This window comes from Numida meleagris, chromosome 2, assembly GCF_002078875.1.
Source record: "Numida meleagris isolate 19003 breed g44 Domestic line chromosome 2, NumMel1.0, whole genome shotgun sequence".
NCBI lineage: Eukaryota > Metazoa > Chordata > Aves > Galliformes > Numididae > Numida > Numida meleagris.
The window spans coordinates 100,567,785-100,594,127 of record NC_034410.1 but is presented as its reverse complement, the minus strand read 5'-3'; the positions used below and the strand labels follow the sequence as shown (position 1 = coordinate 100,594,127).

Sequence of the window (26,343 nt, the reverse complement as noted above, 5' to 3'; positions counted from 1 at the left end):
CTATGGTCTTAAAAATTATACCAACTTTTAACAAAGTTTTGAGCCTGCTTTAGTTTAGCCACATAATTAGTCAATAGGCCTCCATTAAGATTTAATTTCAATTGAAAGCTGTGAACTAGTGGTGCACTTTCAAATAAAACTAGTTAAGATTTTGTACAACTGGGGACTATTTCATAAAAGTATCAAGAGATTTAGTGTACATGTATAGCACTTTGCATTACTCATAGAGTCTGTAAATACATCCACATATTTTCAGCCTGAGCATTATATGACTGGCCTGTCACAGACACAGTAGAAAACAACGCTTCCAAACAGCAAATAATTGTATAAATATACAATTGGAACAAAACCCTACAGCTGATGTATAACACAGGAAATTCCATTTCAACATATTTCTTGATTCTTAATCCTGCCAGGTGGAATGGATCAACAAAAAAGGGAGAGGTCACTGTACATTTTAAAAAATGTTACACATTTGTGGAGATCATCCAGTAGGACAGAAGGAAACTCTAGAAATCAACTACAACTTCCATTGCTAGAGTTCAGTTAGGTTCAAGTTTAGTGTCTATGTGAATCACTACAATTATTTCAGTTTGAATTTATCAGTATCTTGCAAAAAGCCATTTTTTCCTGAAATCCCTTCTCAATTTATTTTCTTAATTTTCCAATGTATACATATTAATTTCAATAAAAATACAGAAGTACTGGAATAATAGTTGGGCAGGAGGGAAAGACACTTTCTATCATTTGCTCACAAGAGCTTCTTCAGATAGTCTCCAGCATGAGTAGCTTTTACAAGACTACCTCATAATTTGCAACCGCAGCAGAGAGCATTGAATCATCTGCTCATGAAAATCACCTGACTGTGAAAAAACAAGCATGTCAGTACCATAATGTGGTGAAATGGCACACTATGGGTGATTGAACCATTCAAATTTAGAGGAAAATAAAATGTTGAGAGGAAAATGCTGAACAGATCAGATAACATTAAAATTATACATATCCAAAATGGGTCATTGCAAATCAGATATAAAGCACTGAAAGAAAACAGAGTGGATATTTGATATGTAACCTGATTTTTTTTCGAGATTTCTGTTTAATTAAGTTCAAAATTGAAATGAAACAGAAAAGATTTCCAGAATGATCACTACTATTAATTACAGTTAAAAAACAGCGTTCAGTTCCAAAGTGCATTTCAAAGGTTAAATTTAAGTTCAAGATTAACTTTAACAGGCATACTAAATCTAGATAATTTTGTCCTCAGGTAGAAATTTCCTAAGTTTCTTAGATCTCCTCTTTTGACCATTTAATTAACAAAAAAAAATAGCATAAGAGCAAAGAACTGGGATCCATTTTTTTATAAAAATAAATATATATATAATTATGTCTATTTCAGTTTATTTAAAGAGTGATTACAATAAAGCCTGAAGAATAACACCTCAGACAATGCAACACACTTCACAATTCTCAACGTCAACTGAATTGAGAAGAGAAGCCTGCCACGGTCAAGGACATCATGCCTCAGCATTAGCTTTCTGTCCTGATTTCTCTTAGGGCCTAGCATCACAAAAGTAATGAATATGTTTAAACGGGGACACCCATGAATGTTCAGAAGAAGAGCAATTCTGAAAATAAGGCATGGAGGCTGTGCTTGATCAGTGTCCAGCCTCTCCACCCTTTGGCAGGGGTGTTGGTCGTCCTCCCCATGGGGCTGAAGCCGGTTGCATTCTCGCAAATTACTGTGCATTTGGGTGATGTGCTGTACTGCCATTTTTACTCTAACTCATGTACATGCTTCTCTACATTGAGCCAGGCTGCTCCTGGCCAAGGGACTGCAAATCTTTCAAGGGTGCTTGCCTACTACTGTCACAAAAGGGATCTTGAAAGATTTTGTGTCGTAATGAATCTTGCTCAAGAATTCAGCAGCATTTCAGTGAACCATAAATTCATACATATTAAAACAAAAAAAATATTCCCCTCCCCTCTATCATTTTCAGAAAATGAGACTGGAGCTATTGGAATTTGTAGTGCAAGTTGAGGACTTCCAGTTTCCACTAAGTGCTAACAGGTCATCTGCTCTTCCTGATACACCTCTTGACTAAGCAGAACTAATCATGTTGGATCTTGATCATCAGTCATCAAGTGACTCTTATGAACTATGAGGTAAATAAAAAAAAAGGGGGGTTGTTTTAAAACTGACGTTACAGACCATGAGCTGTAGACATCTATTTTCCCTGTCTACTCTTTTGCCTTAACGGAGTAATATTGGTAAACATCACAGGTGGGATATGACCTGGTAACAATGCTTGTGCATATTTTATATCAAGCATCTGCTAGTACTTGAGTATCTCATTTCAAAATATCTAAGACTTCATGCGGGTCAGGTCCCAGACATATTTCACACACATGGATTAACTGAAGAAAATCATTAAAGGGCCAAACCCCAAAACCAAGTATAATGATGTACTAAATGCCAAAATTTGCTTATCTTATTTCTGAGTCTACTTGTATGGCAGCCTGCACCTAGGTTTCCCAATTCTTTCAATTTCTGTATCTTCAGAAGCTATATGAAGAAGGCTGTTACGTAATCCAATGTTTCTTAATGCAAACTAAAACTACACTAAAGATTAAATGTTGGAAGCTATTTTTAGCCAAACTAACTGTAATATTTTCACTAAGAGCATAAGCTGCAGATGCCTCCTAAGGTAAAAAAAAAAAAAAAAAGGAAGATGATGAAAGATCTGGAAAGACGAAAAGACTACCAAAATACAGCGTTTCATCACGTAATTCTATCCAACGCTCCCCCTAGTGGCTTTGCCCACACGTCTGAGCATGAAGTCCCATACGCGCAAACGCCCCAGCCTAATGACAGAATGTACCACTAATAGGATTAAATACCTTGTCATCAGATAAGTCGAACATGGCAAAATCCCTGTCACTCCCAGCAATTAGATCAGAGCACAGCCCCAGCCCTTGCCGACGCGGGCAGCAATTTTGCAGAAGAGGTGTTTCAGTATTAATGGTAAATATGTTGCTTTTTACTTTTCTTTTGTAGGGGGGGTTGTATTCCTTTGCAAAGTTGATCAATCTTTCGCTATAAATGTAAAGTTACAATGTGCAAGTGACTAAATAAGTAAATCCAGGCTATAAATAAATGCAGGCTCTTAATTTACATATGCATTTGCTGCTATATGCATCTTCAAAAAGGCTGCACTGGCTAGTGAAAAGGAACTTCAACACTGTGTTCACTTACTTAATGAGATGAAAACTATAAAATGTAGTTGAATGGTTTCTAAAACGCAACTCTTACTCATTAAACTACTTCTGGGAGGAAAACAAAGCAAATGGCATTTCTTCCCCTTATTTTGTAGGAGTTTCTTCCAATTTCTGATACGTTTATTTTTAAAACTGATCCAATTGCTAGTTTCTTAGCACACATATTACTGCCTGTGCTATGTTAAGTATTATCCTGAAGGACAATCCATATTTGGAGATAAGGAGAACAACATTCTCAAAATTTCCCTTTTAAAATCTGGCAGCAATGTTTAGCATGAATACACTTGTAACATGAAATAACAATGAAGAGAGTAAAAGGATTTTAGGGTGAGAGCAATACTTAGCGTGTTTCGCAAGATAGAAAAGAGAAAGATTGAGCTTTGTAAGCCTGCAGTTTTATATATCTGTGTCCTGGTTCTATTACACCACTGCGTAAACTCAGTAGAATTAATCTATTTAGATCTATTTAGAATTAATCTATTAATAGGTAATAATGAATGAGGTCAGCTTCTTGCTCATGTGTTTTCACTAAGAGTATCATTTAAGAGCATGTTATAGATCTCAGAAGCTATAGTTAGAGAAAAAATTAACAGGACTGTACTATACTTAGTAAAAACTGCACCTAGGCATTTGAGCACCATGAAGATGCTTACATTTAACTGCTTCAACTTGCTTCTTTAACAGAAAGAACATGAAGTCCTCTTGGTTATTTTTAATATACGTGCTGTGGCTGAATGGTCACCAGTGTGCACCAACCAGGCAGGAGGAAATGAATCTCCGGGAAAACTTGAAGAGTACGTATGCAGGGGTGTGCAGGAAGTCTTCGGGCCCAGGTCTCCACTTAGGCTTGCTCTGGTTTGCTTTGGCTTCCACACTCACTGAAGTCAAGAGGTTCTGCTTTTATGTGTGGGCTGACTTTTACTGAAGCAGTGTCCACGCATGTGACTGGGAGATAACAACCGAAATGAGAAACTAGAGGGATTAACAGAGCCCCCCCTTATAGAAACTGCTTACAACATTTTAATAGGTTATTTGCTGCATCATAGATCATTAGAGTATAAACCAAACCCAATATTTAAACCGATCAATTTTACATTTTGTTTATTTGACCTTTGCAAATATTCTAGATTTACATGCTTAGCTGTAAAATGTAGTTATTAGAAATAATTGCAATAAAATGACTTAATAAAGAAAAAAGCATCTGTTATGCTCATACTCACCTCCAAGCATGGCTTTATTGTGTAGGTAAGAATCCCAGGAGGATCAGCCATGAACTATTCCATAGCTTCAGTCTATTTTAATAATATTTCTGTGACAAACAAAATGCTGGGAGTGGGGAAGAAAGCTATAGCAGAAGACATGAATGACACATGCTTCTGGCATTCTCATAGTAATGTGCTCTTTAGTTGTTTTTGTAGCCCCAGTAATATTCCTAGCACTTTTGCAAAGGGAACGAATAAAGGATTTGCACTCAGGCAGAGACTCAAGGTGCAATGTGGAGACCACCAAAACTCTACGGCCACTATCTCACAGAAATTCTAGAGAAAATATTTTAGGAAAGCAGGTTGAACACTCCTGTAATCTATACTTCCAAAATGGTACGTGAAACTCTTACTATTGATTTCAGATTAAAAATAAATATATAGGCTATGTCATCAAGAAACTGATGAGCAACCCTAGAAGATTCCCAAAACCCAGGATGAGGTCCTGAGCATCCTGCCCTCATTGACCCTGTTCTCATCGACCCTGCTCTGAGCAGGGAGTTGGACTTGGCAATCTCCAGATTTGCCTTCCAATCTCAACTATTCTGGGTTCAAAGATCAGAAATGGGATAGCTAAATATATAGACTGAGCTACACACATCTAATCACTGGCAACAGTTCTGGGCCAGATTCTTATCTGATGGAAATTGTTTTGGCTCTGTGTTATTCAGCATTCACTATCCCTCGAGTTGGCTCTGCAACTGTGAGGAAACATAAAGCTGTTTCACTTTGTCATTAGAGAATAGCCATTTGTGCAAGTGTTAAAATTAGATTAACTTGCTATATAATTTGCCTTTTTTAGCTTTATCTGAAGTTGGGGAGAAATACGTAGATGAAGAGGTAAAGAAAGCTTTGATTGGTATTAAGCACATGAAAATTATGATGGAAAGAAATGAAGATAAGCATGTAGATCTGATGAAAACCTTGAAAAAGAGCAGTGAAGAAAAACAGGTAACAAGTGCATCTGTTTTTGTTTGTTTGCTTGTTCTTAAAGTTGCATCTATTTTTAATCCAAGGTGAAGCAGGTTGTACACAGATTTTAGTGTACCTCCTTGAAGTGGTAGAGTATGTGTAGACTCCCTTGGAGTCTCCCTTTTTCTGGGGAGAATGAAAACTATACTGTATGTACACTCTGAGGAGCATATATCTCTTTGTGCTGTCACATAGCAAAGCCAGGAGTAACGGGTAATCTCCACTTCTGCTTTCCTGCCCTAGCAGAAGAAAAATCTTACAGCAGCTTTACAGAGGTTCTCACCGCCTGTGTCCCTGAAGCAGGAGCTGGGCCAGCAGACATCCTTTTCTAGCCTTGATTCACATCTCTGAAAAAGTGAACGCTGTTTTACTTTTTCCAGTTTCTTAAGAAAGAGATTGCGTGTTTGCAGGAACACGACATACTAAGGCTCCAATTCTGAGTGAAACTTTCAGTCTGCACTGACTATTACTTTCAGAGAACTTAGAGGAAAATTCCATCTTGGCCCAGCTTGGAGATTAGTTTAAACTATTCATATTAGCAAATCAAAAAGCTCATGGTAACTTGTTAACTTTAAGAACACTGGTACACTCCCATTATCCAGTCTGTTGTTGGTTCTTGCTGAATGAGTTCATTTACCCAGAACTTATCCCCACAGTAAGAGTTTATGAAACACTGAATACGTATATTTAGAAAGATTGGAAATAATTAAACATAGACCATGAATATCACAATTACTGGCTCCACCAAGAACATTCTGACAGAAGTTCTTTTTTTCTGTGAGACTTTTCTCTAACAAAATACTACCAGAAAGGAATAGGACTGATGAATTCAAAGGTTTCTGTCATGCTTGGAAACAACTCGGAATATTGTTTGGAAACCTAAAGTTTTAAAAATATATTTCACTGGAAGAAAGAAATTAATGTTGTGCAATCTACTTTTACTGAAAAGTTTTCTGTCTTTCCATTGTCCAGTCTATTCTAAAATGCTTATTGCCATCATTGCTCATGATTCCACAGCAGAGGGAAGAAATCCCCTTGCTACAGCCTTTCCATTAGAATAATCCTCAAAAGAGGCAGTTATGTACTTTTGAATACTTCTGCATTAGAGAAGGAATTTATGTATGGCAAGGACCTAGCTTTGTGAAGTATCGCAGGCCCTTACGGAACAGAGCAGAGTAACCAAAAAGACTGTTTGGGGAACAGATGAATACTCGATATGGAGATAAAGTCTTGAGTTGACTCCTGGTCCTTGTGGGAGCTTGAATGCTTTTAGCATAGAAAGCCTTGTGGTTTTTTCACAGCCTCAAAAATCCAGGTAAGCTGTAGAGATCTGTTTGGTTATGTAGGCTGCACTATATTGTTGAGAGAACAACATCAGAAAAACTCTGTAAGGAAAAGCTTTTCAGTTTTCAGTTCCTCCATATGTGATTGCAGCTGAAAAAACAACCTACTCCAAAGGTGAAGGATTAGAAAAAAGGAACTCTAAATAACAAAAATGAGCAAGCAACTCTGGGATTAGCGTTCACAATATTAAAACTGAAAACTGCAATCAACAGAATCTTTTTTCTTATTCAGGAAGCCTTGCGACTTATGGATGAAGTGAAGGAAAGATTAGAAGAAGAAGAAAGACAATGCCAAGTATCCTTGAAAAATCTATGGGATGAATGTGAATCTTGCTTAGAAAGTACCTGCATGCGATTTTACACAACTTGCAGACGTGGTTTATCAACATTTAGAAGCAAGGCAAGAAGAAATTTTGTATCTGGCAAATACTCTTGAATTTACCTACTGGTTTTAGAGAGAGCGCAGCTTATTTTCTCAGTGGCCAGCTCTGTCAGTGACACCAACTTACTAAAACTAATTTAATTTGGAAGGTCTGGAAATGCAAAGTGACATGGCACAGACTATAGTCAATTACATTCACTGAACATGGAGCTAAAACAAGTTCTGGGGTACCCTGGTGTGATGCCGTGGACATCGATTGTTCTCCTCCTATGGAGTCTCACCAGATATACAGTGATGTATCTCACAGTAAGAGCTGCATTACGATGCTCAATAGCTGTTTGTGAAAAATAACACATAGGCTATTTATGTTCCACAAGAAAATCAGCTGAGTTGAAATTGTAGACAGTTAGGAATACTTAATGGAGGGGGAAATCACCTACTTACACATCATTCTTTTCTATATTTATGTTATTTTATATCTAGTCTTCCAGTAACAAAATGGCTTTAAAATTTGTCACTGTTTTCAACAGAGGAAACTATTAGCAGAGGAGATTCCCCCAGTTCTACCAGAAAGTATGCTCTCCTGATTGGTACATTATTGTTACAAGATTTAACAAAACTGTAATTTCATTTTTTTTATTTGAGCATATGCTTTAGCTGCAGCTCAACAACAGATCCTGCACAACTACTGCTGCTGACATTTTAGCCAGATATTACCTAGCTTTCAGATCCCTAGGCACCAAAAAATATGCTAATTTAAAAGTTAAACATGGCATATTTTGTAAGTGACAAGCTTTAGAGCAAAGCTGTTCAGTGTTTGTACATACTCTTAAAGTTATTCAAGTGAAGGTGTGGGATGCATTAAATTTAAGCCTATTGGTGATCCTTTGGGTTTTTTTAGACACTCCTTACGGATTCCTAATATATCACCTGGACTTTCAGGAGTGTCTGGATATCAGGTTGAAATCCTCGGAGTAAAACTTACACTGCTCTGTTACTGTCTTTGACACTATTGATAACTTCCTCTGTGAGCTCTATGTATATGTATATGTGCACATATGTATTTGGCATGGTGTTTCTTAACCCTTACCAGTTTTTTAATGCCACAAAGTATGGTTCCACACAGCACTGCACCTGCTCAGGCAAAGGGACTGTGTCACAGCATGAAGCAGGGATGAGCAGCTGAGATGTAGGGAGTAGGAACTTCCCAGAGCATAATTGCTGTTCAGTCTCTTCCGTCATCAAATCATAGACTCAGAGCCACTGTTTTATTGCTTTTAATGGGTTTTGGTTTGCAGAGGAATTTGAGCACTTGGCCATTGGTGAGAGGCAAGGGCGTTTATAGGTCACAGTGAGAACAATTGCCTTCTGTTCTCTACATGACACAAAACTACCACAGAAACGTTTCCAAGATAAAGTCCAAACTGTTTGTTGGATAAAACCCAGAAGCCAATACTAACTTTGAGCCTCAACAGGCTGAGTAGATTTTTTTCCAGATCTGATTTGTATCTAATGATTTAGACTAAATGAACTTTCACTAACATCTTGAATTACTTTGGAGAATATGCAGTGACTTTGGTTATTGAAAGAGTCCATTGTTTCTATAGGTACTTGAAAAAAAGTTTAGAGCCACTTCTCTGAGAGAAGAAAAACTGACAAACTGTCAAGCAGCTGATCTATCTCTTTCTTATATGCAGGTTGAAGACTTTTTGAGGAAAATACCTCCACTTATTTTCCCTTTTCATGAAGATCAAGGAAAAGACATCCAGTTTAATGAAAAGCTCGAGAAAGAGGATACCCAGCTAGTAAAAATGGAAGATCTATTTAGCCAGCTGTTATCAGATATGGGCTCAATGTTTGACAGAAGTTTCATGTTTTTCAAGCAGATGCAAAAAGAATTTGACCAATCCTTTCAAACGTATTTCATGTCTGATCTGGATTTGGGTGAATCCCCCAGCATGCCTGTTTTACCTGAGGCCACTACCAGAAATGACGGCTTACAGAAAGACTGGGGTATACCGGCCTTCCTGCAGACAGTCTTTGATTTCAGCAAGACAGTGTTTGAAGGTGTCGGTGAGGTGATTACTGAGGTATTCGAGGAATACAAAGATAATAGAAGAGATTTGCCAGAACAAGCCAAAGGCAAGTGTTGGAAAGCAAAAATCAACTGCACTGTCAATGGCAGCAAACCTCTCAGGACAGCTAACCCATGGCTAATGGTTCAGTCTGTGGCATGTTAATATTACATGTGGTATGGGAGCTCTGGAGGCTTTCTTGGTTAAACAGGCATGGGTCAAGCATAAAATCATTCGTTAAATTAAAAGGTAGAAATCACCTAGAAAACTCACAGAAATATTGCAGTGTGACTTATGTGTCCTACACAGTCTGATTTTCATGGCATTCCTCTAAGTGTCTGCAGGAGTTTCTCAAGAGCTCTTGAATTCGTAGCAGATGCATGTTTTCAAAAGGTTGACTGACGGGTCTGATATCAGCGTTTGTCAGGAAGACTTGTATATCATACCATACTGACATGTCTCCAACTCTAAAAATTCTGTGAGATGTCATGGCATATCCCTGCCCTTGCCAAAGAACAGTAAGCTCTGCCAGACAGCCGCAAGCCTTGCCTAAAGCTCCTGCAGCAATGTCATGTACCAGTCACATACAAACCAGGCAGGTGATCTTCCAGTACCCAGGAAAATTCTGGGCATAACTTTAGTTTCAGGTGATAATTCTCAATGGGGGAAACAACCCTCAGCCAGCATTTAGAATACAAATAAGCTTTAGCTTTCCTATCTGATTAATAAAAATAGAAATAGTGGGGAATATGCTACCATACCTTTATAAGGGAATTATATGGTGACATTAATTCTTTGGAAGAAAACATGGTTTGCATCTTCTCCCAGGTTCTACTTTTGAAAGTTTAATTCCTATATTTTGCTTGGTCTTATGCCAGGATTCAGAACAAAAAAATATATACTCTAGCACAAATAGTAAGTAACAAACATGTATTTGTCAAGATGTTCAACTTAATGGCAGTCTGAAAATACTGTAATTTCATCCTAGGTTCTGACAGGGGTGGCATGTTCTCAAAAATTGTGTCAGGACGTCAAAGAACTCTGTGCAAAGAGCTTCGTGAGAATTCCTCTGGATGCACGCAGTTTCATGAGAGATGTCAGAAATGTCAAGACAATCTTTTGCACGGTAAATAGATATTTTCTGATGTACTTCTGCAACACGTTGGCCATTGGTTTGTACATTTTGGGGCTGTCACTTTCTGCTATGCTGTTTCCGTATTTAACATTCAATCACAGATTTTTTACTATAATTATGAATTCAAACACTATTAGTCAGACCAGAAGATTTCAATTACCTTTCCCTGCTGTCTCCACACAGTGTCAGTATAACTCAGTTGTTAACATACTGCTGGAGGTCCAAAATTGTATACCCTATAACAAAATACCTATGGATTGTTAGAGTTGCCATCCTCCAGCAGAGCAAGAGGTCAGACAGCAACTGATCCTGCCTGGTGCAGAAGCGCCGAGCAGAAAGCAAGGAGAAGCCAACATTCCTGATGCTGGTTCCTCCTGCAGACAAGACAAAACGCCAGGTAGCATTAGCTTCTCTCAAGGAAAGCAAGCATTGGAGAGTTTGTAATTGCTCTTTGTTGGACCATGTCAGTAAGCAGGGCTGACACGGAGAACAAAAAAGGGGAGTGCTTATCAGTATGTAAGAAGATAGCAAATCTCTAGCATGCATTCTCCATGGGCAGCTGGAAAAAATTCAGACTGCAACACTTAGAAATGCTCTCAGGACTTCTGCTGCAGCATAACATGCCTGAGTATCCAGAGTTATTTATGTCTTAAAAGTCACAGAAAATGCTTAAACCCAAATATCAGAGTATCTCCAGTGTGGCAGATGTTAATCATACAGTGACATTTTTGAAAGAGTATTGGACCATTTCCAACTCAGTAAAAATATCTTTTTCTCTACAGTTGTGTATTACACATAACAGTTTAGGACAAGGGGGAATGGTTTTAAACTAAAAGGAGGGAGATTTACATTATATGTCAGGGGGAAAAACCAGAGATGTTGTGGACGTCCCATCCCTGGAGGTGTTCAAGGCCAGGTTGGATGGGGCCGTGGGCAACCTGATCTAGTGCCTTATTCAGTGGGTGGCAACCCTGCCTGTGGCAGGGGGGTGGAATGAGATGATCTTTGAAATCCCTTCCAACTCAAGCTATTTTGTGATTCTGTAGCATGCTTGAAGATCTATTGCCAAGCAACATGGTACAAACCTTAAAGAATTTAGCAAGTTGTAATGCAGCAAATAGGTTAATTAATCCATTCAGTCATTGTAAGCCTAAACTAAACTTACCAAAATAGGTCAGCAAGAATTTGTTTGTTTTGTTTAGCGTAGTTTAAACACCAACTCAAAAATATGCCCCATCACTAGACCTTTTTTGTAGTTTTCCTAGACTTCTGTAATTCAGATAGAGAAGAGCAAGTACAAGACACCTTCTTTTCCTATAAGCTTCACGCTGGCTGTCTTTTTGAACAGATTGCCCAAGTGTTCCTGAACTGCACATAAAGTTTGATGAAGCCTTTAAGCTGGTTAATCTCTCTGGTGAGCAGTATGAGCAGATTCTCCAGATGGTTCAGCGTCATACAGAAGACACTTCCTACTTACTGAACAAAATGAAAGAAAGATTTGGGTGGGTGTCTGAGTTATCCAATATGACCATTGGACCGGAAAATATTTTCAACATAGTCAAGGTAAGGGTTACCTACTAAGAGGAACTATCACACTGCTGTCTTCCATCCACGCCTTGCTCATAGGTATGTTCTTGGGAATTGTGGATGTTTGTATACATGTAAATTTTAGTCTTTACAACATTAAGTCCCTACTCATCTCCTCTTGAATTTGCATTAATAATGTATTAATAATCCCTCAATGACCTTAAAAATCCCTCAATGAGCTGAAACTCCAGAGATTAGAAACTATTTTCCTCTAAATCCTTTTAGTCAGGTGGATGGCTGACAGGCTAACCCAAATCAATGCTGAGAGGAGTAAATTGACACTAGCAGCTTTGACAGGCCTGCGATTACCTTCCTGGATAAATGTCACTGTGCTAGCCAGCAATACGTCCTTATTGGATCACTGAATATATAGCTATGTGTCTGTACCTATTTATCACAAAGCTCAAAGAAAGCAAATGCTATGCAGGTTATTGCAGTGGAGGCTGCATATCATAAACAGCAGCTGTCAATATGACATGAAATACATCATGATTAACTATATCTCACACACATGAAGACATCCAAAGTAAATTAAATTGATTTTACTGGGCCGGGGACAAATCCTATTCTCACTTTCAACTCAGAAATGCATTGTAGTACTATTACTGCAAGACATTTATGGAAATTATTGTGCAATCCACACACACACACACACTCACACACACACACACACAAAAAAAACCACCACAAAATCAGGAACAAGGGAATAGGCAATATTTAAGCACACTTTCACAACCAAGTCAGAGCTATCTGCTCAGGAAAATAAGCTAAAGAACTAAGTTTGGCTTAGAAAAACACATAGGAATGAGTAACTTCAACCAAGCAAACTTTCTCTTGAAATTAGTGACAACAACTCACACACAGGTTTTCAGTAAGTGATCAGAAACTCTTTATAAATGTAGTTCCTGGTTTAAATATTAACTTGAAGTTCTTAAAAATGGTCTTGCAGTGCCATGTCACGTCTTCCCACCACTTACAACAGGCTTTGGCATAAATTCAAGGCATCCACTGTCTTTTCCTAAGAAAGTAATTTAAAGAAGGTAGACAAGATTAAAATAGTCTTCTATTTAATTTTCCCCTATTAAATATGGAAGTAACCATAAACAAAACTGCTGTTTGTAGTGCTAAAGTACTGACTTGCTCTCTTCAAGGTGGTACCTGGGGATGCCTCTGGCACAAACGAAACTGTGGTAGAAGTGAATGTTTTGACTTCACCTACTTTCACCATTAAAGTTCCTCCCCACTTAGACCCAAAGAGTGCTGAATTCATCGAATACATAGCTGGAAAAGCACTGCAACTATATAAGCAGAATTTTTAAGTGGTAAGTTCATTTCTCTCTCGCTTCATAGAAAATGCAGCTCTTCATAAGAGATGTTTACATTGCAATAAACATTAGCTGGAACAGGATTCTGTCATGCTATATTCAAGACTGTCTCTTTGGAAACAACACTTTGATTGAAAGACAAACACAAGTGTTACAGAAAACAAAAACAAATGCTCAGTGTTCTAGCCTGCAAAACACAGACATTATGATATTAAAAGACTTCACTTATTTAACTGTGAAAACCCTCAATCTTTAAGTAACATCTGGGATGAGGTAATTTAATGACAAATATTCCATCAGAAAAGAATTGCCTCGCAACCACAATCCGGAGCTTTGGCATCAGATACCATGTCTTTGCATTCATTAATCAAGTATAAAATGGAATTAACAGTGCTCAACTTCTTTTTTTTCTCCTTAATTTTAGGTGGTGTTTAATAGCATGTTCCATATTATTTTTGACAAAAATGGGCCTCAAAGTTAGAATCAACATCATGATTTGAAAGAGCTGTTTTGCCATGAAATTTTCACATTATCAGTGCTCTACTCAGAATAACAGTGTTAACACTGTTAACAGAATCTGCAGTTTCGCTTGTAGGAGTGTGCACAGAAAGATCCATCCCATGGCAATCTAAATATTTTTAGGAAGGGCTCATGGAGACCTCTCTCCATGCTTAAGGGATTGGAGAGAGAAGAAACAGGCTGTGAGAATGCAGAAACAGTGCTTCATATTATGTAACCCCATAGAGAAACTCCAGGAAAGGTGGCATAGCTTTTAGGTGGCATCATCTTGCTACTGGTATCACACTGTCATGGCCCCCCAGCCACAAGGCTCTGGGGAAGCCTCCAAGATGTGCAGCTCTGGTGGCCTCCAATGCTCACAAATGGTTCTTCTAGAGGGCAGCCATTCTTTTGTCATTCTTGTCATTTTTGTCATTCATCTGATGATAGATTCACAATTTTTAAACAGATGAGAAAAATCTCTTCCATCGGGGAGGCTGGCATGGCCTACAGAATGTAGATAGAACGTAATAAGCCTCACCATGAACTTTGATTTAGTTTTATGTTGGTGAAATTATATGAATATTATACTCAAAATGCATATTTTCCAATAGCTATAAGCATACAAAATGAAATGTTCAGCATCATTTATATACTGTTTTTCTTCAAAATCCTCTCTAATTTATATGCAGTTATTGATAATACATACTCTTTCAGATAATGTAATGCTAAACTTCATGGTCTAATGATGACAGTATCAATTTCCTTAGGGTGATTATGATTTTTAGCCTCAATTTCCTGTGCAACACATCTTGTGTAGCCATCTCATACCTGAGAAAAGGCAGTCACACTTCTTTCCAAATCGCAGTACCATTTTATGTTCTGTTTCTGCAACAGATTCAAGGTACTTGAAAGTATGGTAAAAGTAAAGAATAGGAACTCCACAAAAAAAGAGGAAGATCTAGAAGAAGGGAAAAAAATCTGCTTCAGTCTTTCTTATGTGTTGTATATGTTTCTACAGCAGGACTTTTGTACATTCCCCATATACAGATTTTTCCAAATCTTTCAATCAAAAAATAAAAATTTTAATCATTTATTTTCTTTTCTCCTAGGAATGAAGATGTGGGAAATCTTAATCCCTGAAATCCATGTGCTTTCCTTAGGTGAAATACTCCTAAGCTCAATGTTCAGCTATTTGTTAAATGACTACAGTTAAAATAGTTGCATATAAATAAAATGTTGCTTAATAAATACTGTGGCATATGAGCTAGCAACTGATGACTGTAGCGATCTTTTAATTGAAATACAAATTCAAGCCCATTTTGAGAGTCATTTGTTTAAATAAAATGTTGTTTATGTTGTAAATTAGGTAATCTTTGATAACCAGCTATGGCTCTGGTTATGCAAAGATTTAAGGAAATAATTAGCTGTAAACATGCAAATAACTCCTATTTGCATACTTAAATTCAGGCACATTTTTAAGCCTTTTCCAAATTGTTCCCTACAGATACTGCACATTCAGCTAAGCCTGAAACAACCAGATTACCATATGCATATAGCATATTATTTTCCAATGAAAATGCTCCATTTCTTCTTCCAGTTGCTTTTGATGTTTGTAACGCACATAAAATGACTTTTCTGAATACGCATCAATGAGAAAGTCTTTTGCCTTTGGCACTTTTTACTTGTAGTTTGCCTTTGGAGTCTTAATTAAGAGGGAACCCTTTATCAGAAAAGAAGTTTGTCTTTTCCTACATTGTTGTCTTTAGCTTGCATGGTATTTGCAAATTATGTTAACTAAGAACAGATACAACTCTCAGAAGCAAAGGTCTAGGTATTTTGGTTTTATTGGCTATGATTGAACATTTTTGCACAGTTACATCCACCACTTCCAACTGTATCTTTGCAAAATAAAATGTATGCATTTCAAAATGTGTAAAACCACACAGGAGACAAAACGAAAACGGCAATTGTTTAAGTAGTGGAAAAGATACGTTTTTCTGTCTGCAGTATGGAAAAAATAACATTTTCTAGCCCACAGTTCCTGTTCCATTCAATCTCCATTACATTACAGAACACTACTCTTGAGAGATTAAGCAGCCGTAACTTCTGTAACCACACCAGTTGTTAGAAAGTTGGGCTTTATCTGAGAGATATGTAACTCTTACCAAACACTTAGCTTCTAAAATATACTAACCAAGAAATAGAGAAGAGTTGGTCTGTTTTGGGCAACAGAGAGAATATACCTTGAAAATCTTCAGATGACACTGTATCAGGAGCTGTGCAGACAGCAAAGTTCAGAACACAAAACTAACCTGAAAAACGGGAGAGGAACTGATGCTGGCAAGGTGAAATTCAACTATAGCCAGCACTGAGTGTTGCCCTTAGAGAGAAGGTACATTATAAAAGGTGCACAGATGTAAAAGCGCAGGAGGAGTGACACTGAAGGCTGACTTGCGTGGGGACCTGGGCTCCTCAGTTCAAGAAAGACAGGGAACTTCTAAAGAGAGCCCAGCAGAGGGCTACAAAGATGATGAGGGGCCTGGAGCACCACCTGTATGAGGAAAGGCTGAGAGCCCTGGGGCTGCTTAGCCTGGAGAAGATGGAGAGGAATCTCATCATAGTTCATAAATATCTAGTGGCTGGGAGTCAAGTGAATGGGTCCAGGCTCTTGTCAGTGATGTGCAGCGACAGGACAAGGGGCAGCGGGCACAGACTGGAACACAGAAAGTTCCACGAAAACATGAAGAACCTCTTTACTTTGAGGGTGAGAGAGCACTGGAACACGCTGCTCAGAGAGGCTGCAGTCTCCTTCTCTGAGGATATTCAAGCCCCACCTGGATGCTTTCCTGTGCAACCTGCTGTAGGGAACCTGCTTTAGCAGAACGTTGGACTGGATGTCTCCAGAGGTCCCTCCCAACCCCTACGATTCTGTGATGGTTGAAGCAACATTCAGAATTTCTTGTTTGGTCAGGTAGTCAAGTGGGAGCTGGATTCTTCTATTCTTAACACAGACCCCCCCAGCCGCATTTGCCATCTGTAAAATGGCAGCCTCCCAGGAGAACCCGGACGTGTTTTGATCCGGTTAAGGAAAGCAGAACTCTCTTACACTGTCCTTAGCCCGACTTACAGTGAAGCTCACTTCAGGCAGGTATTTTTAGGAAGACGGGCTTCCACGTGCTCTGAGTGTAGGCTTTGTGACTCCTCTGCTGGGGAAGTGTTTAATTAAATGCAGGAGATGCACGATGTTAGCATGCATCTTTATAAACGTTAACACGATAGTTGCCGCCGTGAGACTGCTCGGCTGCGCTTGGAGTCCTCACACCTTCTTCTAACGCGAGGAGCAGCAGACAAGGGCCACCGGCGTCCCCCCCGAACAGGAGGCGGCGCTCCCGTGGCCTCCCGCAGAGGGCGGGGAGGAGAAGGAGGCGGCAGCCCGTCCCGTCCTCCCCTGCGTGCCGAGCGCGGGAAGGAAGGTTTTTGGCGGGCTCTGCGGGGACAGGCAGACAGCCCGACTTTACCCAGCCGCGGGGATCGCCCGGGCCGCCCCCTGCCTGCCATGCCGGCCGCCGAGGAGCCGTCGAGCGGTCTGGAGGGCGGCGAGCCGCAGTACCTGCAGCAGGTCCGGCACATCCTGCAGCACGGCCACCGAAAGGAGGACCGCACGGGCACCGGCACCATCTCCGTCTTCGGCATGCAGGCGCGGTACAGTCTGAGAGGTCGGCACCGCCGGGACCCGCGGCCCCTCCGGCTGCGGGCTGCCCCTCTGCCCCTCCCGTGCTCGCCCCCGTTGTCTCCGGGGGCCGTCTCCCCGCACCGGGGCTCCCGCCATCTTCTGCCGACCCCGCTGCAGGGCTGCGCGGTGCGGGGCCGGCCCCGCTGCGGGGCTTCCCCGTGCCGCGGCGGCTCGCCCCCCCCCCCCCCCCGGGCGATGTTTTCTGCATTGCGGGTAGGAGAAGGCAGTGGTTGTGAGTCTGGGGCCCGGCTCCATAGCTGTCATCTGGTGATAAAGCAAGGAGGGAAATGTTGAGGTAACCTTCCTGCTATACAGGCATAGGGAGAACGATCAGTGCAATAGATCCTGGGCGTATAATTTTATCTTAAGGCCCTGCTTTCCATTGAAAATACTTATGCAGCCCCACGTGCTGCCCCACAGCATCCCCATGTGTAGGTCCTCACCTCCATCTGTCATTGCACTGTGCTCCAGGAAAAGATATCTCGGGCACCTGTCGGCCTTGGTCCCAGTAAGAGCGTGACATATCCCTTCCCAACAACAAACCTCAGCATCAGACAAGGGCATTGCCTTCTGTGTGCAGAAAAACATAAGTTATTTGGGCGGGTGGGATCAGGCTGTTTTCAGCAGTGCCCAGTGACAAAACAAGGGGCAATGGGCACAAACTGGAACATAGGAAGTTCCTTCTGAACATGAGAAAAAAATCCTTTATAGCGAGGGTAACAGAGCACTGGAACATGCTGCCCAGAGAGGCTGTGGAATCTCCTTCCCTGGAGGTATTCAAACCCCACCCGGATGCTTTCCTGTGTAATCTACTGTAGGGAACCTGCTTTACTGGGAGTTGGAATAGGTGACCTCCAGAGGTCCCTTCCAAACCCTACGATTCTGTGCTTTCATCCTAACAAATCGCTGATCGTCTCTGACACCTTGTAACTGTTTTTCAGATCAGTTCCCACTGCTAACAACAAAGAAAGTGTTCTGGAAAGGAGTGCTTGAGGAGCTGCTGTGGTTTATCAAGGTGCCGTATCTGGATGGCTCTATCAGTAGTAGGCCTGAGAATGGCATCAATCTGATGTACTGGTGTGGAACAGGTTAAGGAATTTGGTAGGAATGCAGGTGCTTCTGTTTGTACAGCGGAACGGCCCACCTGTGCAAGACCGCTGTTTTCAAAACATGCTGTGTATTTTAGTGAATACTATTGCATTGCTACAAATCAGAACATTTTTTTCTTCTCTTTCTTTTTAAGGGAAATAGTCTGGTACGGGGAGAGCTTTTGCTGTTTTAATGATACCCTGCAGTTAAAAAGCCTAATGCAGTCTTTTATTAGCATTTACGTAAGAAATAATATTGTAATTTGTAAACAATCTAATGATTTGCTTTTCAATAGGGAGGTAGCTTGTATTGATTTGAAAAGAAACAGGCTGTGAGGAACCACAGGTGCAGTAAGACTGATGTAAATATTAGGCTATTAAGTAGTAAAAAATGACACCCAGTAGGGCTAATAGCTGCAGTTAAGAGTACTAAAATTCTGTAGATAATATGTTGTGGTACAAGTGTTCCTTGAAATGCTGCGACAATGTGCTGATGTGGGAAAATCTAGCCAAGGGTTTGCTGGATAGCAGGACTCACATAAACAGGTATTTTTTTTTTTTTAAGTATCTTCTTTTCAAAGGTGAAAGACCGCCCACTCCCCCAAACAGAACACTTGGTATGCTGGATTTTTGAGTCTGCTGATTGGCACGCATTACAGAATTCAGTGAAACTTTTCTAGTTCATTTTGCCATATTTTTCGTTTTTCTCTTGTTAACAAAAGGGACTTTAAGACTTTAACTTCATTAGAGGTGGCTTGGGAAAGTCTAGGCCATACTTTTTTGTCTGCTTTTATCCATCTGAAGAGTAAAGTCTTGTTCTCTTTAGATGTGTATGTGAAATGATATACCTCAGGTGAGCACCTCAAACCTCAGTCTAGTATGGTACTTCTAAGATTTGTTCTGTGCAAGTGCAAGAACAGCATCTAGTATGTTAATCAGGCTGTCCATCCCTTATGTTAAAAGTGGAGAAATAATGCTGACTAGCAAGGCTTAATGCTACTGTGTCAAATCGTGTTCTCTGATCTGGGATTAGGAAGTAAACTTTGTACTGCCTGTATTTTGTAGGGTTCTACAAATGCCAAGGAGCTCTCTGCAAAGGGTGTGAAGATTTGGGATGCCAATGGATCACGTGAGTTCTTGGATAAGCAGGGGTTTTGCACCAGAGAAGAGGGGGACTTGGGACCAGTTTATGGTTTCCAATGGAGGCACTTTGGAGCAGAATACAAAGACATGCACACAGGTAATCACATAAAAACACAGCCTTGATTGCTTAGTGGGATGACTGATAGCTCACTTCCAGAAGTCTGTGGGTGGGTTGGGCTGTTGTTAAAAGGACTGTTCACAGTGTGAAATGAAAACAAGAATGAATAGTCTGTCTGAAAGGGTGAATTTTGCTTTTTATTTTGTAATTAACTGAATCTAACTATCCTGAAAGATTTAGCTTTGTATGTGATAGTTTGTTTCCTCTGTTCTGTAAATACCATACATAACGTGTACATTATTTTTACTTTAATGTAGAGATGATATTGTCACTGGTAGGTGGAGAGATGCGTATCTGTATTGCAGTCCAGAACCATGAGCTAGCTCAGTGACAGCAGTGGAACAAAGGCTGCACCCTCTGAATGCCAACAAAGGATGCTAATTCCATGATGAAGTAATGCTAATTCCATGATGCACTTGTGCTGGCAGGAAGTGATGTTTGTTCTGTATGTTCATGGGACATTGTGGAAAAGAAAGGTTTTTCCAATTTACAGCTGGAACAAAGTAAGATGATGCTGTGGATAGAATAGCTGTAACAAAGTACAACATGATGCAGTATCTATTATTTTCAGTGGAACTGATTCATTAAACTTACTTTGAAGTGCTTGGGTGGTTCTTTCTAAATTGTTGAAGGAGAGGATTCAAAAAAACTTAGGAGGACTGCCATTAAAAGAAAAGTCAAAAAATGTATATACATGCATCTGGTGCACATGGTCTTTAACTCTGGTACAATACATTTTATTTTCTCCTCTTGTATTTTTTTTGTCAGTATGTTCTCAAAGTTGATATTAGTTATAGGCACTGTACTTAGTACTGGCATATTGACTACTGGCAGAGTACAGTTTTACTCTAACATAAGTGGTGCAAACAGTGAACTGACAAATCTAAAAACTTACTAAAATGTTTTAGCTTTCCTAACTTAAAAATCTGAGTTACCACGTAGTATAGAAAAATGAATGAGATAAATCTCCATTGCTAATGGATTTAATTAAGTTGCGCTCCTAATGGATGGGTAATTAGCTTCAGGATCTAACAAAACCATTTGCAAAAGCTTCTGGCACAGTGCTGCTGGCAGAAGTAATCCCTGAGATGCTAATCATATATTACCATGTTGTTTGCCAACCAGCTTGGGTCTCTCTCCCTGTAACTGTAATTTGGTGTTGGGTAGCAAGAAGAGTTATTAGAAAAAATTAGTTACCAATCATGCTGAATCACTGGCATGAGTCAGAATAATGAATAACAACTAATGGCTCTTTTTATTCTGGTATCCATTCTGCTGTTAATTCCAGTGAATTTCTATATAATCGATATCGAGCCTAAAATCAGCCAGCAAGGGTCACCGGGTGCATTGTAATATCCTGTGCCTTCTGGCTCTGAATGTTACGGAAATTTACTTTTCATGAATGACCTTGGTGAGTGCTAGATAGATGTATGCATTCACTAGTCAAAAGCTTTCTCCTTTTAAGCATGCAAAGAATGCATGGCACTCTGCGTTACTGGTCTGGATGTAATTTTTAATATTTTTTTTTGTGTGTAGGAGTACTGTAGCATGTAAATTTAACAGCTGCAGATGAAGGAATCTAATATAGAAACAGAATGGGAGAAATACGTTAAAAAACATGAATAGTAGATGTTAATATCTGTTGCTTGTTCCAGTACAGCTTTGTCCTTTTTAGGTCATCATCATAAATGATAAAGTTTTGTACAGTTCATTTATTTGTATGGCAGCCTTTGTTTCCTGGGATGTAGTGTTTGTGCAGACTTCTAGTTTTTGATGCTTGGAAGAAAACTTTCTAAATAGGAATCGTTCAATTTCAGTGGATGCTAAAGGTACTGGAAGCACTCAAAAGAGGTAGTTGGACATATTCTAATACAATAATGAGAACTTCACGAGCCTTAGAGCGCCCGTAGAAAGACCAAGCATAACCTACACTTGGAGGGTGCCAACGGATACATTTAGTCGCTTTCAGAGATTCAATGACATTTTCAGAGGCTGTCATTTGGGTATCACCTCCCAGTGGAGTGTGGGCTGGGCTTTAAAAATAGGTAATGATTTGAATCTGACTTAGATCATATTTGGTATCTTTCTTCAGATTATTCCAACCAAGGAGTTGATCAGTTGCAAAAAGTGATTGAGACGATCAAAACCAATCCAGATGACAGGAGAATCATTATGTGTGCTTGGAATCCCAAAGGTACTGAACCACATGCTTTAAGGGAATGTTGTTGAATATTATTTTAATATCTGGTAAACTGTATTCTTAAGTAGTGTCAACATCAGTTCCATGTTAGTGTCTTTGCTTGTTCTTTGTAAAACTACCAGAAATGTAGGTCACTGAGTGCAGTAAAAGTGGTCAGGGGTTGTCAGTTCTACTTCTGCTTAATTCTCCTGTTCAAACCTCAAAACTTTCCAACTATTACTTCGAAGTTTTTCTCTCCAGGTTAAAGTGAGAGATATACATGGCTACCCATGCCTTTTGACATACAGTCTGTTCAGAGACAGAAGTTATGTTAAAAAAGGTTAAAAAACAACAACAAAATGTATACCAAAGCAGCGTGTCTTTTTTTTTTTTTTTTAGCTATATTGTAAACTTAGGAAGAAACATGAAACTGGAGAATGAAAGTGTTATTTTTATTGCAGTCATTCTTCTTGGGCATACATTAGCCTGTTCACTTTGTGGGACTGTTTCTAAATAAGAGCTAGTGCTAGAGGTTGTTTTACTTCAGCAGCAGTAGATCCATACACCAAAAGAAAAAATCCCCCAACATTTTCCATTAGTGTCTCTGAAAGGGGATTCCACATGCTGCTGCTGCTATTTTTAAGGCTAAACGTTCTCACATATCAGGAGTGAGTTAAAGTTTTACTTAACCTAGCTGTAAATTTACTATCTTCACTTTCTTTAAGTGTAAATGTTCATATTTTGTTTTCTGAAATTATTTATCAATGATTAGTCAGTTTTAAATCTCAACAAACAATAAAGGTACATTGCAGTCAGAAGTGAGTAAGATGAAGCAGTTGGAAGTTGCTTTAGGGAACATGCTTAATTTTGCTCTCAATGTCTTCCTTTAGGGAAATAAATTGGCTCCCCTAGGTGAGTAAAGCTAAACTGCTGTGCAGCATTATGGCGCAAATCTGTTCTATAGAATATCTGTTTGGGACTTTTCTGATCATACAGCCCAGGAGACAGCTTGTCATGACCTAGTCTTAATTGCTTAGGCAGCAGGTGCTTTTAATCAAGAGAAGAAGCAACAGAATGATGGCAGTATCAAACTGCACTACCTGCCTTATCTCATTGTGCTTGTTCAGTTTTTGCATTTTTTATGTTTATGATGCTAATGCAGTTTTGATTTCTCCCCCCCCCCCTTCTTCCTGTGTTGTAATTCCTAGATATTTCTCTGATGGCTTTGCCACCTTGCCATGCTCTTTGCCAGTTCTATGTTCAAAATGGTGAACTGTCTTGCCAACTGTATCAGAGGTCTGGAGATATGGGACTAGGAGTGCCTTTCAATATTGCCAGCTATTCGTTGCTCACATACATGATTGCCCATGTCACAGGGCTGAAGGTAGGCTATTTCATCGTTTTACTTGATACTGTCTGAAGAGTGAAGGACTAAAAGACTTCGGTGTCATGCTCAGGAGAAATTGGAGTGAATATACTGTTCAGGATTTTGCTGAGATAGATATATATATATATATTTCATATATATATATATGAAAAAAGGTTCTTGTGAAATTAACACATCACGCAGAGAGAAGATACTCCAGGTGTCTTTATCTGAAGGTGTTGAAACTGACCTGTTTCACTGGGGTGCTTCTCAGATAACTGAGCGTTTGTTTGTGTGTAGTAACACACAGGTGATTAAATTCTGTAGCACGTATTTTTTGTTGGAAGTGAACAGTAGCTCAGTGGTTGCCGTCAAGATTTCAATTTGGATATTCTACCCAGAATTTCAGGTAGGGAAAAATCAAACTTCACAACAAGAGCAGATGTACCTGAAAAAATAGGCCAAGGTCCTAGAAAGTGAAATTTAGTGTTGTGTCCACAGAGCTGCCCTTCCCTGTCAGCCACTTTCTCTCATGGCTTATCTCATCTAGCATGGTATATCCAGGGGCTGATCTGTGTTGGACAGAGATAGGTAAAATAGCTAGTAAAGTTAGATTGTTTAGGAATTGCCAAGTCACAGAACTTGCAAGCCTGCAAAACTCATTTGGATGCTCCATAAGCGCTTTGGGGTTTAGCTTGTGCCTGACATCTCCTGCCACAAGCTGCATTGTTTAGCAGTGGCTGAAGTTGCTAGCTTGAAACAACTTGAGCAGGTAAAAACAGGATGCCACTGCCACATCTGTTTCCGACCTGATGAGCAGGTCAGTAGTGTCTGTTCAGTGACTGTAGCCATCACGTATTCTCCTTTCTCTTCAGCCTGGAGAATTCATACACACCTTAGGAGATGCTCACATATATCTGAATCACGTGGAGCCTCTAAAAGTTCAAGTAAGTACTCAGTTTGTGTTCTTGTGTACTTTTATCTTCCACAATGCTCATCAAATACGAAATTGTCTCAGTATTGTACATACTGTTTTCCAGATACTCATTTGCATGGCTTGTCTTCACATTTCTACCCTAATAATTGTAGTACCTGAACTGGATATTATGGTAGTGAAGTGGTCTTTAACCTATGTAAAACTTGTTACAAACAGGAATAAATACAAACATGACCGAAATGAACGTCTGTATACTATTCCAGATCAAAAAGCACTATTCTAAAACTAACTTAAAGATTCAGAGTCTGTACACCTACTTTTGACTTCATCATTACAAAACATTAGAACATCATTGTGCTCAAGAGGATAAACACAATAAAATGTCTTTGGAGTATATCAGGAAAAGATAGCTTGTCAATTCAAATTAGTTAATCAGTATTACTGTTTGCCCGGATAAGGCTGTATTTTCTTCAGGAAGTAATTTAGTGCAGGAGAAGAAAATAATTTTATTTGGAGTGAATATCCTCACCATTCATACAGCTCAAAACCATCCAGAGAACTAGCTGTTGGTTTGGGCCCTAATGTTCCTCTGAGAAATTGCAGCACATTTGATGCAAATCACATCAGAATTTCCAATTTAGTTTCCTCTGGGAGAAATCTAATTTGCATCCACTAGAATTGCTCTGCAAACTGAAAATGCTCACAGTGCATTTGGATGCTACTGCACCTGATCAAAATACTAAAGTAGATTATGCCAATCTGTATTGTAATTATTCTTCTTTTTGCCTTCTTTGGAAAGAAGGAGAATTTACATGGGGAAATCTGAATTTAGCTTAATGAGATCTAATTTATAACACAAAATCTCTAAGTATTTATTACTTTTGTACAATTAACCTAGGACATGCTTTTATTTTAGCTTCAAAGGGAGCCAAGACCTTTACCCAAACTCAAAATTCTTCGTAAAGTTGAAGACATCAGTGACTTTAAGGCAGAAGACTTCCAGATTGAAGGTTATAATCCTCATCCACCTATTAAGATGGAGATGGCCGTTTAATGCTATAAAATATCCTCTGTTCATGTGGAAATCTACCTAAGCTACTTAGCTTCCTCTGTACTTGAAGTTACTGGTTTTAATATAACTCTAAAGGTATATGCTTTATTATTGAAAAATAGACCAGCATTGCCTTCAGTACTAAGTTGTCAGAACAAATCTGTAGGCATAGAATTTACTGCTGTTTTTTTCTATTTATTATGAAGCAGAGTGGAATTCCTGGCTTTTGGGTATTGGAAGGTGAGTTTGGATTATTTTTTCCTTCTTTAAATAACACATGCAGTATGCAAACGTTTTCCCATTTTTACATTGTTTGTAAACGATGTAAACAACTCTTCAGCTATTATTTCTGAGTTATGTTTGCTTACATGCTTTATTTAGTACTGAAATAAGAACCTTTATGTACAATAGAGGGTTTTTTTGAGGATATAGAAGTCTTTAAAATACATATGTTTAATAAAGCTTTGTTTTTAAAAAATCTTTTGGAATGCATGTTTAATTTTAATATGCTTGTAGTCAAGAAGAGTTGGAAAGCAAAGGTGTATTTTATATTAGCAGTCCAGTATATGCTACCATGGGCAATGGTTTCTTGTATCTCCTTACATAGAACAATCAACTTCCACTATAAAACTAGTTGCATCTTTCCACCCTTATTTGCAACTGAAAAACTATGTTCAGGATATTTATACTAATAATTGTGTTTTGACTTCCAACCACTAGGACTAACTAAGCCTAAATTGTTGTTTTCTTTCTCTGATGTAGCCCAATCAAACAGAATTCCAGAAAGAGGATATCATTGCCCTTTGTAAGTACATCAGATGTAAACAAGCCATTGCTTCTTAGGTTCTCCTTAGTTCTTCATCTTTCTTG

At 39.2% G+C, this 26,343-nt stretch overlaps 2 protein-coding genes across 2 annotated transcripts; both read left to right on the top strand.

The window, feature by feature from the left end:
• Positions 3,968-13,351, top strand: CLUL1 (clusterin like 1). The gene is made up of 7 exons (XM_021386394.1): positions 3,968-4,070; positions 5,341-5,489; positions 7,086-7,253; positions 8,933-9,377; positions 10,299-10,436; positions 11,794-12,008; positions 13,184-13,351. The coding sequence occupies exons 1-7, from the start codon at positions 3,968-3,970 to the stop codon at positions 13,349-13,351; spliced, it is 1,386 nt and encodes a 461-aa protein (XP_021242069.1).
• On the top strand, positions 17,203-25,943 carry TYMS (thymidylate synthetase). The gene is made up of 7 exons (XM_021386042.1): positions 17,203-17,574; positions 18,533-18,606; positions 19,745-19,919; positions 22,033-22,134; positions 23,328-23,503; positions 24,361-24,432; positions 25,339-25,943. The coding sequence occupies exons 1-7, from the start codon at positions 17,415-17,417 to the stop codon at positions 25,474-25,476; spliced, it is 897 nt and encodes a 298-aa protein (XP_021241717.1). The 5' UTR covers positions 17,203-17,414; the 3' UTR covers positions 25,477-25,943.